At 41.4% G+C, this 14,028-nt stretch overlaps 1 protein-coding gene across 1 annotated transcript; it reads left to right on the forward strand.

Moving 5' to 3' along the window:
- The first annotated feature begins 243 nt into the window (after positions 1-243).
- LOC103656384 (olfactory receptor 2M3-like) lies at positions 244-1,204 on the forward strand. The gene has a single exon (XM_008683759.2). It carries the CDS (start codon positions 272-274, stop codon positions 1,202-1,204), a length of 933 nt encoding a protein of 310 aa, XP_008681981.2. The 5' UTR covers positions 244-271.
- Positions 1,205-14,028: the final 12,824 nt, after the last annotated feature.

Below are 14,028 nucleotides of genomic sequence, written 5' to 3' on the forward strand. Positions count from 1 at the left end.
TCTTCCTTCTACAGCTACTCACCTGCCATTTACGCCCCTTCTCTCTGTCCCTTGCATTCTCTGGCTCCCTGGTGTTTCAGAGAAGTAAGGATCAAATCGTGCTTTCTGAGCACAGATGAGAAACAAATGGATTTTCACCGCAGGAGGAATGGGTGGGACCATGTCAGAGGGCTGGGTTCTATTTTTAGAAGAAACAGGATATGGGTATTTGGAGATGCTAGGTGAGTAGTTTCATCGGTTTGCTCTTTTGTTTGTTCTCAGGGTCTTGGCCATGGAACTCTGGAACCACACCTTCCTATCAGACTTCATCCTTTTGGGCCTGTTCAGCTACTCCACAAATGATTTATTCCTTTTTTCCCTGGTCCTTCTGGCTTCTGCTGTGGCCCTACTTGGGAAGAGCCTCTTCCTCCTGCTCATCCAGGCCAACAGGCACCTGCACACCCCAATGTACTTTTTCCTCAGCCAGCTCTCCATCATGGACCTGATACTGATGAGCACAGTGGTGCCCAAGATGGCAGTCAATCTTCTGTCAGGCCATAAGTCCATATCTTCGGGAGCCTGTGCCACTCAGATCTTCCTAGTGGTCATGGTCAGAGGAGCAGAGTGCTTCCTCTTGGCAGTCATGGCCTATGACCGGTATGCGGCAGTCTGCCACCCCCTGCGGTATCCTGTGCTCATGAACTGGAAGGCTTGCTCTCTCCTGACCATGGCATCCTGGATGGTTGGAGTGTCCGACAGTGTGATTGATGTGAGTGTGGTCTTCAGTTTCCCTTACTGTGGCTCTCTGGAGGTGGATCACTTTTTCTGTGAGGTCCCTGCCCTGCTGCGTCTCTCCTGTGCTGACACCTCACTCTTTGAGGATCTCATCTATGCTTGCTGTGTGGTCATGCTGCTGTTGCCCCTTGTGGTCATTGTGGCTTCCTATACCCGGGTCCTCACAACTGTCATTAGGATGCCTTCCACAGAGGGGAAACAGAAGGCTCTGACCACTTGCTCATCCCACTTGGCTGTGGTGGGCCTCTACTATGGAGGAACCATGTTTAGCTACATGCAGCAGGCCTCCAGTAGGACACCAGTGGGAGACCGAGCCACCTCCATCTTCTACACCATCCTCACTCCAATGCTCAACCCACTCATTTACAGCCTGAGGAACAGGGAGATAAAAAGGGCCCTGAGGAAGATTCTGGACAGATGGGGAGTATAGGCATGTCTGCCCTTCTGAGGTTTCCTGTCTTGGTCTGCCCTTTCCTCTGCAAACTCAGGCCCTCTTGTGGCTCCTCTTCTTCCTCTGTACTCATTGGGCCTATCTGGCTGGTTGGGGTAAGCCTGTGAGCTGAGTAATCAGAAAATCATTTGGATGGAAGATGTCAGGGTAACAGATGGTACGTGACCAGTTGCATAATGAATCTTTCCCCACATTGAGCCATCACTATTTCCATGGAATGAAGGCCCATAGATGCATTAGTTCCATTCTCCCTACTTCATTCTGAGTTGCATGTTGAAAGTGAGCGAGGAGGGGGAACCAATTCAGAACTCACTTGTGCACTGAAATGTAGTACATTGTGCTAGAGTCTGGCATAGAGGAGCTGTGCTACTTTGGGCAAGGTTATTTCTCTCTCTGTTCTTCCATTTGTGTTCTGTACTATCATAGCTACCAGGAAAGTAAGTCCAACATTTTTTACACTATTTATTGGTTTACAAACTCCATTTCTGTGTATCCTATGTTATTAAGCAACATAAAGATTTTTGTGCCTTCTTGCAATTGTGCTTTACATACAAGTATTAAGGGTAAAATCTCAAAGAAAAGTGGCCAGAACATTTTGTAGTCCATCACCTATGCTGACAGCACCACAGTGCAGAAATTACAGAGGATACAAACATGTCATTCCATGCAAAGAAGGAATTTTTGGGTCAGATGATTCTTGATCGCTGAGAGTAACGGTCGAGCACGAGTGGGTTGTAAGAAGGCTATGGCAGGAACTGGTTTCTATAGTTTCCATCACAGGGTCTCTGGAGGGATTTGGGAAATAATCTTTTTTTAAAATTAATTTTTATTAGGTTATGTTTCTCACCATACAGAATATCCTTAGTTTTTTATGTAGTATTCCATGATTCATTATTTGTGTGTAACACCCAGTGCTGCATGCAATTCGTGCCATCCTTAATACCCATTACTGGCCTATCCCTATCCCCCAACCCCTCCCCTCTGAAACCTTCAGTTTGTTTCCCAGAGTCCATAGTCTCTCGTGGTTCATTCCCCCTTCTGTTTAGCCCCCCTTCATTCTTCCCTTCCTTCTCCTACTAATCTCCCTGCTATTTCTTATGTTCCATAAATGAGTGAAACCATATGATAATTGTCTTTCTCTGCTTGACTTATTTCACTTAACATAATCTCCTCCAGTCCCATCCATGTTTCTGCAAATGTTGTGTGATTGTTCTTTCTGATGGCTGAGTAATATTCCATTGTATATGTGGACCACATCCTCTTTTTAAAAAAAAGTATAATAATATTTTTTATTATATTGTGTTAGTCACCTGAGAGTACATCCCTGGTTTTTGATGTAAAGTTTGAAGATTCATTAGTTGCATATAACACCCAGTGTACCATGCAATACGTGGCCTCCTCACTACCCATCACCAGCGTATCCCATTCCCCCCTCCCCCTCCCCTCTGAAGCCCTCAGTTTCTTTCTCAGAGTCCATAGTCTCTCATGTTTCATTCCCCCTTCGGATTACTCCCCCTTTCTTTATCCCTTTCTTCTCCTACCAATCTTCCTAGTTCTTATGTTCCATAGATGAGAGAAACCATATAATTGTCTTTTCCTGCTTGACTTATTTCACTTAGCATAATCTCCTCCAGTTCCATCCACGTTACTGCAAATGTTGTGTAATTGTTCTTTCTGATGGCTGAGTAATATTCCATTGTATATATGGACCACATCTTCTCAATCCAGTCGTCTGTTGAAGGACATCTGGGTTCCTTCCACAATTTAGCTATTGTGGACAATGCTGCTATGAACATTGGGGTGCATATGGCCCTTCTCTTCACTACGTCTGTATAAGAGGCAGCCCATGGAATGGGAGAATATATTTGCCAATGACACTATAGATAAAATTGTAGTATCCAAGATCTACAAAGAACTTCTCACACTCAATACATGAGCAACAAACAATCAAATCAAATAATGGGCAGAAGATATGAACAGAAACTTTTCCAATGAAGACATACAAATGGCTAACAGACACATGAAAAAATGTTCACATCATTAGCCATCAGGGATAATCAAATCAAACCCAACTTAAGATACCTCCTTATGCCAATTAGAATGGGAAAATGGACAAGGCAGGAAACAACAAATGTTGGAGAGGATGTGGAGAAAGGGGATCCCTCTTACACTGTTGGTGGGAATGCAAGTTGATATAGCCACTTTTTCAAGCTTTTAGTTAAATTGATGAGCACAGGGTGATGCATGGAAGAGTTGAATCACTATATTGTATACCTGAAACTAATATGATGCTGTCTGTTAACTAACTGGAATTAAAATAAAAATTTTTAAAACAAAATAAAATAATAATGTAAAATAAAATAGGGATAAAATAAAACTGACATATACGGTGTATATCAGTTTCAGGTATACAATTAAGTGATTCAGTACTTCTATACAACATGCTGTGCTCTTTATAAAAAGTATACTCCTTAATCAATTTCTGGGGCATTTAGGATGATTTGATAGTTATCTAGTTGTGTTCATGGGACAGGACAGGACTACAGTCCTCCTTTTCTGCCACCTTCTTTCTTTCCCCCAGTCTTTGTTTTAAAGTCTATTTTGTCCAAGGATGGGAGAGAAGATGGCAAAGGAGTAAGAGGACCATAGATTTCTCTCATGTCAAGAATACTACTATCAAATCATTCTAAATATCCCAGAAATCAACCTAGAGGCTGACAGAACAAACTCCAAAATTAAAGAGAGAGAAGAAGCCACAACAAACAAGTTACAACAGAGATATGGTTTAGGGGAAAAATGGACCCAGGGTGCTGTGTAGGGGAGGGAGTCTTGGTAACAGAAATGGTGAGAGAGAGAGAGAGAGAGACAGAGAGAGAGAGAGAGAGAGAGAGGAGCACACAGGGGAAGAACAAGGAGAGCATTTCCCCCAAAGACATGTATGTGAAAATTAGAGGGGCTGACTTTCAGAGTTTCTGGATCCAGTGGGGCTTAAAGATGAGTTTTAAAGATCAGCAAGCTTGGCTGGAATAGAACCCTGGGGGGCACTGCCCTACTCCTGGAGAGAAGACAGAACCCCAGGGGTAGACAGCATGGAAACAACAGTATGAAAAATGTAAGGGCACACAAGGGGAGATAATTTGTTCTTCTCTGAGTGCTTTTCTGAGAGGTAGTTTTCATAGAGATGTCTCTCTGGGGCAAAAGAGGTAGCTGGCATCATTTCCTTCTCCCACCATGCAGTATAAACACGGAGCCACCTGTGGGAAGCAACACAGTGCCCACACTGGCTGGTTAATCTGTTTACCAAGTTCCACACCCCTGCACTCTGGCAAGACTGCCCTTCTCATTCAAGCTTGCCTCAGTCCCAGTGCAGTGGTGGGTCCCTTCCCCAGAAGACCAGCAGAAACCTCTGCATACACCATGTGTCCCAACCAGAGAGTTCTGCAGGACCTCACCTCTACTGGAACTAGTACCAGATCCCATTTAACAAGAAGACCATCACTTGCTTAGTTAAGACTCACCACATTCTTTTTTTTTTTTATAATGATTTTTTATTATATTATGTTAGTCACCATACAGTACATCCCCGGTTTCCGATGTAAGGCTCCAAGATTCATTAGTTGTGTATAACACCCAGTGCACCATGCAATATGTGCCCTCCTTACTACCCATCACCGGCCTATCCCATTCCCCCAACCCCCTCCGGTCTAAGGACCTCAGTTTGTTTCTCATAGTCCATAGTCTCTCATGCTTCATTCCCCCTTCTGATTACCCCCCTTTCTTTATCCCTTTCTTCCCCTACTGATCATTCTAGTTCTTATGTTCCATAGATGAGAGAAATCATATGATAGTTGTCTTTCTCTACTTGACTTATTTCACATAGCATTATCTCCTCCAGTGCCGTCCATGTTGTAGCAAATGTTGAGAACTCGTTCTTTCTGATTGCTGACTAATATTCCATTGTATATATGGACCACAACTTCTTAATCCAGTCATCTGTTGAAGGGCATCTCGGCTCCTTCCACGATTTAGCTATTGTGGACATTGCTGCTATGAACACTGGGGTGCATATGGCCCTTCTCTTCACCACGTCTGTATCTTTGGGGTAAACACCCAGTAGTGCAATGGCTGGATCATAGGGTAGCTCAATTTTTAACTTTTTAAGGGACCTCCACACTGTTTTCCAGAGTGGCTGTACCAACTTGCATTCCCACCAACAATGTAGGAGGGATCCCCTTTCTCCACATCCTCTCCAACAATTGTTGCCTCTTGCCTTGTCTATTTTTGCCATTCTAAATGGCGTAAGGTGGTATCTCAATGTGGTTTTGATTTGAATTTCTTTGATGGCTAATTATTTTAAAACATTTTTCATGTGTCTGTTAGCCATTTGTATGTCTTCATTGGAAAAGTGTCTGTTCATATCTTCTGCCCATTTTTTGATTTGTTTATTTGTTTCTCGTGTATTGAGTTTGAGAAGTTCTTTGTAGATCTTGGATACCAGTCCTTTATCTGTAGTGTCATTTGCAAATATATTCTCCCATTCCGTGGGCTGCCTCTTAGTTTTTCTGACTGTTTCCTTGGCTGTGCAGAAACTTTTAATCTTGATGAAGTCCCATAAATTCATTTTATCTTTTGTTTCTCTTGCCTTTGGGGATGTATCATGAAAAAGGTTGCTTTGGCCGATGTCGTAGAGGTTGCTGCCTATGTTCTCCTCTAGAATTTTGATGGATTCCTGTCTCACATCGAGGTCTTTCATCCATTTGGAGTTTATTTTTGTGTATGGTGTGAGATAGTGGTCAAGTTTCATTCTCTTGCATGTAGCTGTCCAATTTTCCCAGCACCATTTATTGAAGAGACTGTCTTTTTCCCACCGGATGTTTTTTCCTGCTTTATCAAATATTAGTTGCCCAAAGAGCCGAGGGTCCATTTCTGGGCTCTCTATTCTGTTCCATTGGTCTATGTGTCTGTTTTTGTGCCAGTACCATGCTGTCTTTGTGATCACAGCTTTGTAGTACAGCTCGAAATCCGGCATTGTGATGCCCCCAGCTTTGTTTTTCCTTTTCAACAGTTCCTTGGAGATTCGGGGCCTTTTCTGTTTCCATACAAATTTAAGGACTGTTTGTTCCAGTTCTTTGAAAAATGTCCTTGGTATTTTGATCGGGATAGCATTGAAAGTGTAGATTGCTCTGGGTAGCATGGACATTTTAACTATGTTAATTCTTCCGATTCATGAGCATGGAATATCTTTCCATCTTTTTATGTCTTCCTCAATGTCTTTCAAGAGTGATTTATAGTTTCTAGAATATAGGTCCTTTACGTCTCTGGTTAAGTTAATTCCAAGGTAACGTATGGTTTTTGGTGCTATTGTAAATGGGATGGATTCCCTAATTTCTCTTTCTTCGGTCTCGTTATTCGTGTATAGAAATGCAACTGATTTCTGAGCATTTATTTTGTATCCTGCCACGTTACTGAATTGCTCTATAACTTCTAATAGTTTGGGAGTGGCTTCTTTTGGGTTTTCCATATAGAGTATCATGTCATCTGCAAAGAGAGACATTTTGACTTCTTCTTTGCCAATTTGAATACCTTTGATCCCTTTTTGTCGTCTGATTGCTGTTGCAAGGACTTCTAGTACTATGTTGAATAATAGTGGCGAGAGTGGGCATCCTTGTCGTGTTCCTGATCTTAAGGGAAAGGCTTCCAGCTTTTCCCCATTGAGAATAATATTTGCAGTAGGCTTTTCATAGATGGCTTTTATGAGATTGAGAAATGTACCTTCTATTCCTACACTCTGAAGGGTTTTAATCAGGAAAGGATGCTGTATTTTGTCAAATGCTTTTTCGGCATCGATTGAGAGGATCATATGGTTCCTGAGTCTTTTCTTGTTGATATGATGTATCACGCTGATTGATTTGCGAATATTGAACCACGCTTGCATCCCAGGTATGAATCCCACTTGATCGTGATGGATAATCCTTTTAATGTACTGTTGGATTCTATTAGCAAGTATCTTGTTGAGGATTTTGGCGTCCATATTCATTAGGGAAATCGGTCTGTAATTCTCCTTTTTGAGGGGGTCTTTGCCTGGTTTGGGGATCAAGGTAATATTGGCCTCATAGAATGAGTTTGGTAGCTTTCCTTCTGTTTCTATTTTTTGAAATAGCTTTAGGAGAATAGGTATTATTTCTTCTTTGAATGTTTGGTAGAATTCCCCAGGAAAACCGTCCGGGCCTGGAGTTTTGTTATTTGGAAGGTTGTTTATCACTGACTCAATTTCTTCATAATTAATTGGCCTGTTTAAGGAATCAATTTCTTCCGGTTTCAATCTTGGTAGTTTATAGGTTTCCAGGAAGGATTCCATCTCTTCCAGATTGCTTAGTTTATTGGCATATAGCTGTTGATAAAAATTTCTAATAATCCTTCCAATTTCAATGGTGTTCGTCGTGACCTCTCCTTTTTCATTCATAATTTTAATAATCTGGGTCCTTTCTCTTTTCTTTTGGATAAGTCTTGCCAGTGGTCTGTCAATTTTATTGATTCTCTCAAAGAACCAGCTTCTAGTCCTGTTGATCTGCTCTACTGTACTTCTGGTTTCTGCTTGATTGATTTCAGCTCTAATTTTGGTCAACTGCTTCCTCGTGCGTGGATTAGGCCTGTCCCTCTGTTGCTGTTCCAGCTTCTTGAGGTGAGAATATAAAAACTGCATTTTAGATTTTTCTATTCTTTTGAGTGAGGCTTGGATGGCTATGTATTTCCCCCTTAGGACTGCCTTTGCAGTATCCCATAGGTTTTGGACTGTTGTATTTTCATTCTCATTGGTCTCCATAAATTGTTTAATTTGATTTTTGATTTCCTGGTTTATCGAGTCATTCCTGAGCAGGATGGTTCTTAGTCTCCAAGTGTTTGAGTTTCTTCCAAATTTTTCCTTGTGGTTGAGTTCCAATTTCAGAGCGTTGTGGTCTGAGAATATGCAGGGGATAATTTCAATCTTTTGGTATCGGTTGAGACCTGTTTTGTGTCCCAGAACATGGTCTATTCTTGAGAATGTTCCATGGGCATTAGAATAGAATGAGTATTCTTTGGTTCTGGGGTGTAGTGTTCTATATATATCTATGAGGTCCAACTCATCGAGTATGGCATTCAAAGCCTTTGATTCTTTGCTTAGTTTTTGCCAGGGTGTTCTGTCTATTTCTGAGAGTGGAGTGTTGAGGTCCCCTACTATTAATGTATTTTTATTTATATGTCTCTTTATTCTGGTTAAGAGTTGGCTTGTGTATCTTGCTGGTCCCCTGTTGGGGGCATATATATTTATAATTGTCATATCCACTTGTTGAATACTTCCTTTAAGAATAATATAGTGCGCTTCTGCGTCTCTAACTATAGTCTGTAGTTTAAAATCCAATTTATCTGATATGAGAATTGCTACCCCAGCTTTCTTTTGAGGTCCATTTGCGTGAAAGATGGTACTCCATCCCCTTACTCTCAGTCTGAATGCATCTTTGGGTTCGAAATGAGTCTCTTGTAGACAGCAAATGGATGGGTCATTTCTTTTTATCCAATCTGCAACCCTGTGGCGTATTATGGGATGGTTCAAACCATTTACATTAAGACTGATTACTGAGAGATATGATTTTAATGTTGCCATGTTGCCAGTAAAGTCTTTGTTTGTATTGGCTGTGACTTTCTGTTCTGTATCACTCTTGGGGCCTTTTTACTTTTATAGAACCCCCCGTAATACCTCCTGTAGGGCTGGTTTCTTGGTTACGAAATTGGTTAGTGACTGTCGATTCGGAAATGTCTTTATTTCTCCATCAATTCTGAATGACAGCCTTGCTGGATAAAGGATCCTTGGCTGCATGTTTTTCTCTGAAAGAGCTTTAAAAATGCTCCCCCAACCCTTTCTCTCATTCCAGGTCTGTGTAGACAGGTGTGACGTAATTCTGATGCCTTTGTCTTGGTACGTGAGAAATTTCTTTGCCCTGGCCGCTTTCAATACTGTATTCTTGGATCTAATATTTACGAATGCACTATGACGTGACGTGGTGTAGGTCTGTCATGGTTGTGGGAGGGGTCCTCTCTGCCTCTTGGACACGAATGTTTGTTTCCCTTGCTAGATTAGGGAAGTTTTCATCTACAATTTGTTCAAATATCTCTTCTAGACCTCTGTTTTTCTCCACCCCCTCAGGGATGCCGATGATTCTGACATTGGATCGTTTCGTTGAGTCAGTAATCTCCCGTAGCCAACATTCTTGGGCGTGGATTTTTTTAAGACCATCTTCTATTTTTATTTTTTACCCTATTAACCCATCCTCCAATTCAGTAACCCTGTCCTCTGCTTCGGTGACCCTGGCCATCAGAGCCTCTAGATTTGCCTGCATTTGGCTCATAGAATTTTTAATTTCTGTCAAAGTCGCTCTCATTTCTGCCCTTAGGGATTCTATATTCTCATTAACATTTTCGTTAATATTTTTTTCAAGTCTACACATCATCTTGACCATTGTAACTCTGAATTCCATTTCTGATAATTTCGTCATATCCATATCCATTAGTTCTGTGGCAGATGCCACAGACTCATTGTCTTTTCTTTGCTGGGGGGGATTTCTCCTTCTCATTCTAATGAAGACAGGTTGCGGGGTTGTCCAGAGCCCAAATTATTGACCAGGACCCAGGCCATGTGCCCTTGTTTTATAGGGATATTAGGGATGTGGGCTTCTTGATTTTTCAGCCTGCCTTCTGGGGGAGAGGCTGCCACGCCAATATCAGGCAACAGTTTTTGGGTAGAGTCTCTGTGTCCCCTGCAATGGGGGATGGGGTGGGCATGCTGTGAGCCTGTATTTCTAGGTTTTTGTTCTGTGGTGTCTTTCCCTGGCGGTTTGCTGTGCCTTTTCTGAGAGAGCAGCAGTGCCCGAATCTCTGCCTCTGTCACAGAACAGAGGGGATCGTGGGCCTTTCTCCAATGATGATCTGGTCACTTTAACTCTGTTTCTGTTGGTGCTGCTCAACCCTGCAGCGTCCTGGGATATGTGCCTGACACCCGGCGTCCTAGCCCTCACTTCCAGGACTGGCACTTCTCTGTCCTTTGTGTTTCTACCACCACCAGCTGCCATCTGCCAGCCACCAGCTGCCCCTGCATGCTCCAGGGGCTCCCAGTCTCAGTCTGGGTCCAGTGAGCACACCGGAGTTCCATGAGAAGTCTGGTGGCACGCGCTCCCTGCTCACGGTCACAGTGTGTTTTCTCATGGTGCCATCCATGAGTCTGCCTGCTTCCTCGTGCTGGTGGCTACCGTTTCCCAGTGCCCAAATGTGGTGGCTCCCTCTCCCTTCCATTTACCTTCCGATATCTGTGCGCGGTTTCACAGCTCCCCACTTCGTACCTGAATACTCAGCGCTGGAGATGTTCATTTGTAGAGATGCAGATGTATCTTCCTGCGTCTCAGGCTGATTCTGTGGATTTCAGGCTGGTCTGGTACCTATCCAACTTGACTCAGGGGACCAGCTGAAAAAGGGGTCCCCTACTGCTCTACCATCTTGATATGTAAAAAAAAGACACCACGTTAATTTAAAAAAAAAGGATAAGAACCATACAATCATGTCTGTAGATGCAGAAAAGATTTGACAAAGTACCACATCCATTCATGATAAAAAAAAACCCTCAACAAAGTAGGTTTAGACGGAACATATCACAACATAATAAAGGCAGTATATGAAAAACTCACAGTTAATATCATTTCTCAATGGAGAAAATCTAAGACTCTTTACTTTATGGTCAGGCACAATAGAGGGATGTTCACAATCACTGCAATTATTCAAATAGATCTGGATGTCCAAGCCACAACAATCAGACAACAAAAAGAAACAAAATGAATCCAATTGGCAAGGAAGAAGCAAAACTTTCAATATTTGCAGATGACATGATACTCTATTTAAAAACCCAAAGACTCCACCAAAAAACTGCTAGAACTGGTACATGAATTCAGGAAACTCATAATATACACACTCAATATACAGAAATCTGAGCATAGGCAGCAACCTCTATGACATCAGCCACAGCAACATTTTTCATGACACATCTCCAAAGTCAAGAGAAACAAAAGATAAAATGAACTTGTGGGACTTCATCAAGATAAAAAAGCTTCTGCACAGCCAGGGAAACAGTCAAAAAAACTAAGAGGCAGCCCACGAAATGGGAGAAGATATTTGCAAATGATACTACAGATAAAAGACTGGTATCCAAGATCTACAAGGAACTTCTCAAACTCAATACACAAGAAACAAATAAATGAATCTTAAAATGGGCAGAAGATATGAACAGACACTTTTCCAATGAAGACATACAAATGGCTGACAGACACATGAAAAAATGTTCAAAATCATTAGCCATCAGGGAAATTCAAATCAAAACCACACTGAGATACCACCTAACGCCTGTGAGAGTGGCAAAAATTGACAAAGCAAGAAGCAACAATTGTTGGAGAGGATGTGGAGAAAGAGGATCCCTCCTACACTGTTGGTGGGAATGAAAGTTGTTATAGCAACTCTGGAAAACACTGTGGAGGTCCCTTAAAAAGTCAAAACTTGAGGTACCCTATGATCCAGCAATTTCCCTACGGAGCATTTAACCCAAATATACAGATGTAGTGAAGAGAAGGGCCATATGCACCCCAATGTTCATAGCAGCATTGTCCACAATAGCTAAATTGTGGAAGGAGTAGTGATTACCCTTCAACAGATGACTGGATTCAGAAGATGTATTCCGTTTATAAAATGGAATATTACTCAGCCATCAGAAAGAACGATTACACAACATTTGCAGCAACATGGACAGGACTGGAGGAGATTATGCTAAGTGAAATAAGTCAAGCAGAGAAAGACAATTATCATATGGTTTCACTCATTTATGGAACATAAGAAATAGGAAGATAGGTAGGAGAAGGATGGGAAGAATGAAGGGGGGGTAAACAGAAGGGGGATGGACCGTGAGAGACTGTGGACTGTGGGAAACAAACTGAAGGCTTCAGAGGGGAGCGAGTTGGGGGATTGGGATAGGTCAGTGATGGGTATTAAGGAAGGCAAATATTGCATGGTGCACTGGCTGTTATACACAAACAATGAATCGTGGAACACTACATCAGAAACTAGGGATATACTGTATGGTGACTAACATAACATAATTAAAAATTATTATAAAAAAGAAATCTGTCCATTTCTATACACAAATAGTAAAGCAGCAGGAAGAGAAATTAAAGAATGGAGTGCATTTACAATTTTACCAAAAACAATAAGATACCTATGAGTAAAACTAACCAAAGAGGGGAAAGACTGTACTCTGAAAAGTATAGAGCACTGATGAAAGAAATTTAAGCTGCCCAGCTTTGGAATGCTAGACATGTCTCCAAAGGCAAGAGAAACAAAACAAAAAATGAACTATTGGGACTTCGTCAGGATAAAAGCTTTTGCACAGCAAAGGAAATAGTAAACAAAACTAAAAGGCAAACTATGGAGTTGAGAAGATATTTGCAAACGATATAACAGATAAAGGGCAAATATCCAAAAATCCATAAAGAACTTATCAAACTCAACACCCCAAAAAACAAAGAATCCAGTCAATAAATGGGCAGAAGACATGAACAGACATTTCTCCAAAGAATACATCCAAATGGCCAACAGACACATGAAAAAATGCTCAACATCACTGGGTATCGGGGAAACACAAATCAAAACCACAAGGAGACACCACCTTATACCAGTTATAATGGCAAAAATTAACAAGTTAGGAAAGAACAAATATTGGTGAGGATGCAGAGAAAGGGAACCCTCTTACACTGTTGGTGGGAATGCATGCTAGTACAGCCACTCTGGAAAACAGCATGGATATTCCTTAAAAACTTAAAAATGGAACTACCCTATGACCCAGCACTGCAATTCTAGGTATTTATCCAAAGGATACAAGCCTAGTGATTTGAAGGGGCACCCACACCCCAATGTTTATAGCAACAATGTCCACGATGGAAAGAGCCCAGATGTCCATTGACAGATGAATGGATAAAGAAGAGGTGGTGTTTATATACAATGGAATAATACTCAACCATCAAAAAGAATGACATCTTGCCATTTGCAAAGATGTGGATGGCATTAGAAGGTATTATACTGAGTGAAATAAGTCAGGGATAGAAAGACAAATGCCATATGATTTCACTCATATGTGGAATTTAAGAAACAAAACAGATGAATATAGGGGAAGGGAAGGAATAATAAATTAAGATAAAAAGAGAGAGGGAGGCAAACCATAAGACACTCTTCTCTATAGGAAACAAACTGAGGGTGGCTGGAGGGGTGGCAGGTGGGAGGAAGGGGTAATTGGGTGATGGTCATTAAAGAGGGCATTTGAAGTAATGAGCACTGGGTGTTATATGCAACTGATGAATCACTAAATTTTACCCCTGAAACTAATAATACACCAAGTGGTCACTAAATTGAATTTAAATAAAAAGCTTAAAAAAGAAATTGAAGCTGCCAGAAAGAAAGTGAAAAACTTTCCATGTTCACAGGCTGGAAGAACAAATAGTGCTAAAATGTCTATACACCCAAAGCCATCTGTACATTTAATGCGATCTCTATCAAAATACCAACAGCATTTTTCACAGAGCTAAACAATCCTAAAATTTGTATGCAACAAGAAGACCCCAAATACTCAAAGCAATCTTGAAAAGCAAAGCAAATATGCTTCTTCAAATTGTGTTATAAAACTGTAGTTAGCCAACATATAGTACATTATTAGTTTTTGATGTAGTGTTCAATAATTCATT

The sequence above is a fragment of the Ursus maritimus genome, unplaced genomic scaffold (genome assembly GCF_017311325.1).
Source record: "Ursus maritimus isolate PB19 unplaced genomic scaffold, ASM1731132v1 scaffold_5, whole genome shotgun sequence".
In the NCBI taxonomy this organism is placed as follows: Eukaryota; Metazoa; Chordata; class Mammalia; order Carnivora; family Ursidae; genus Ursus; species Ursus maritimus.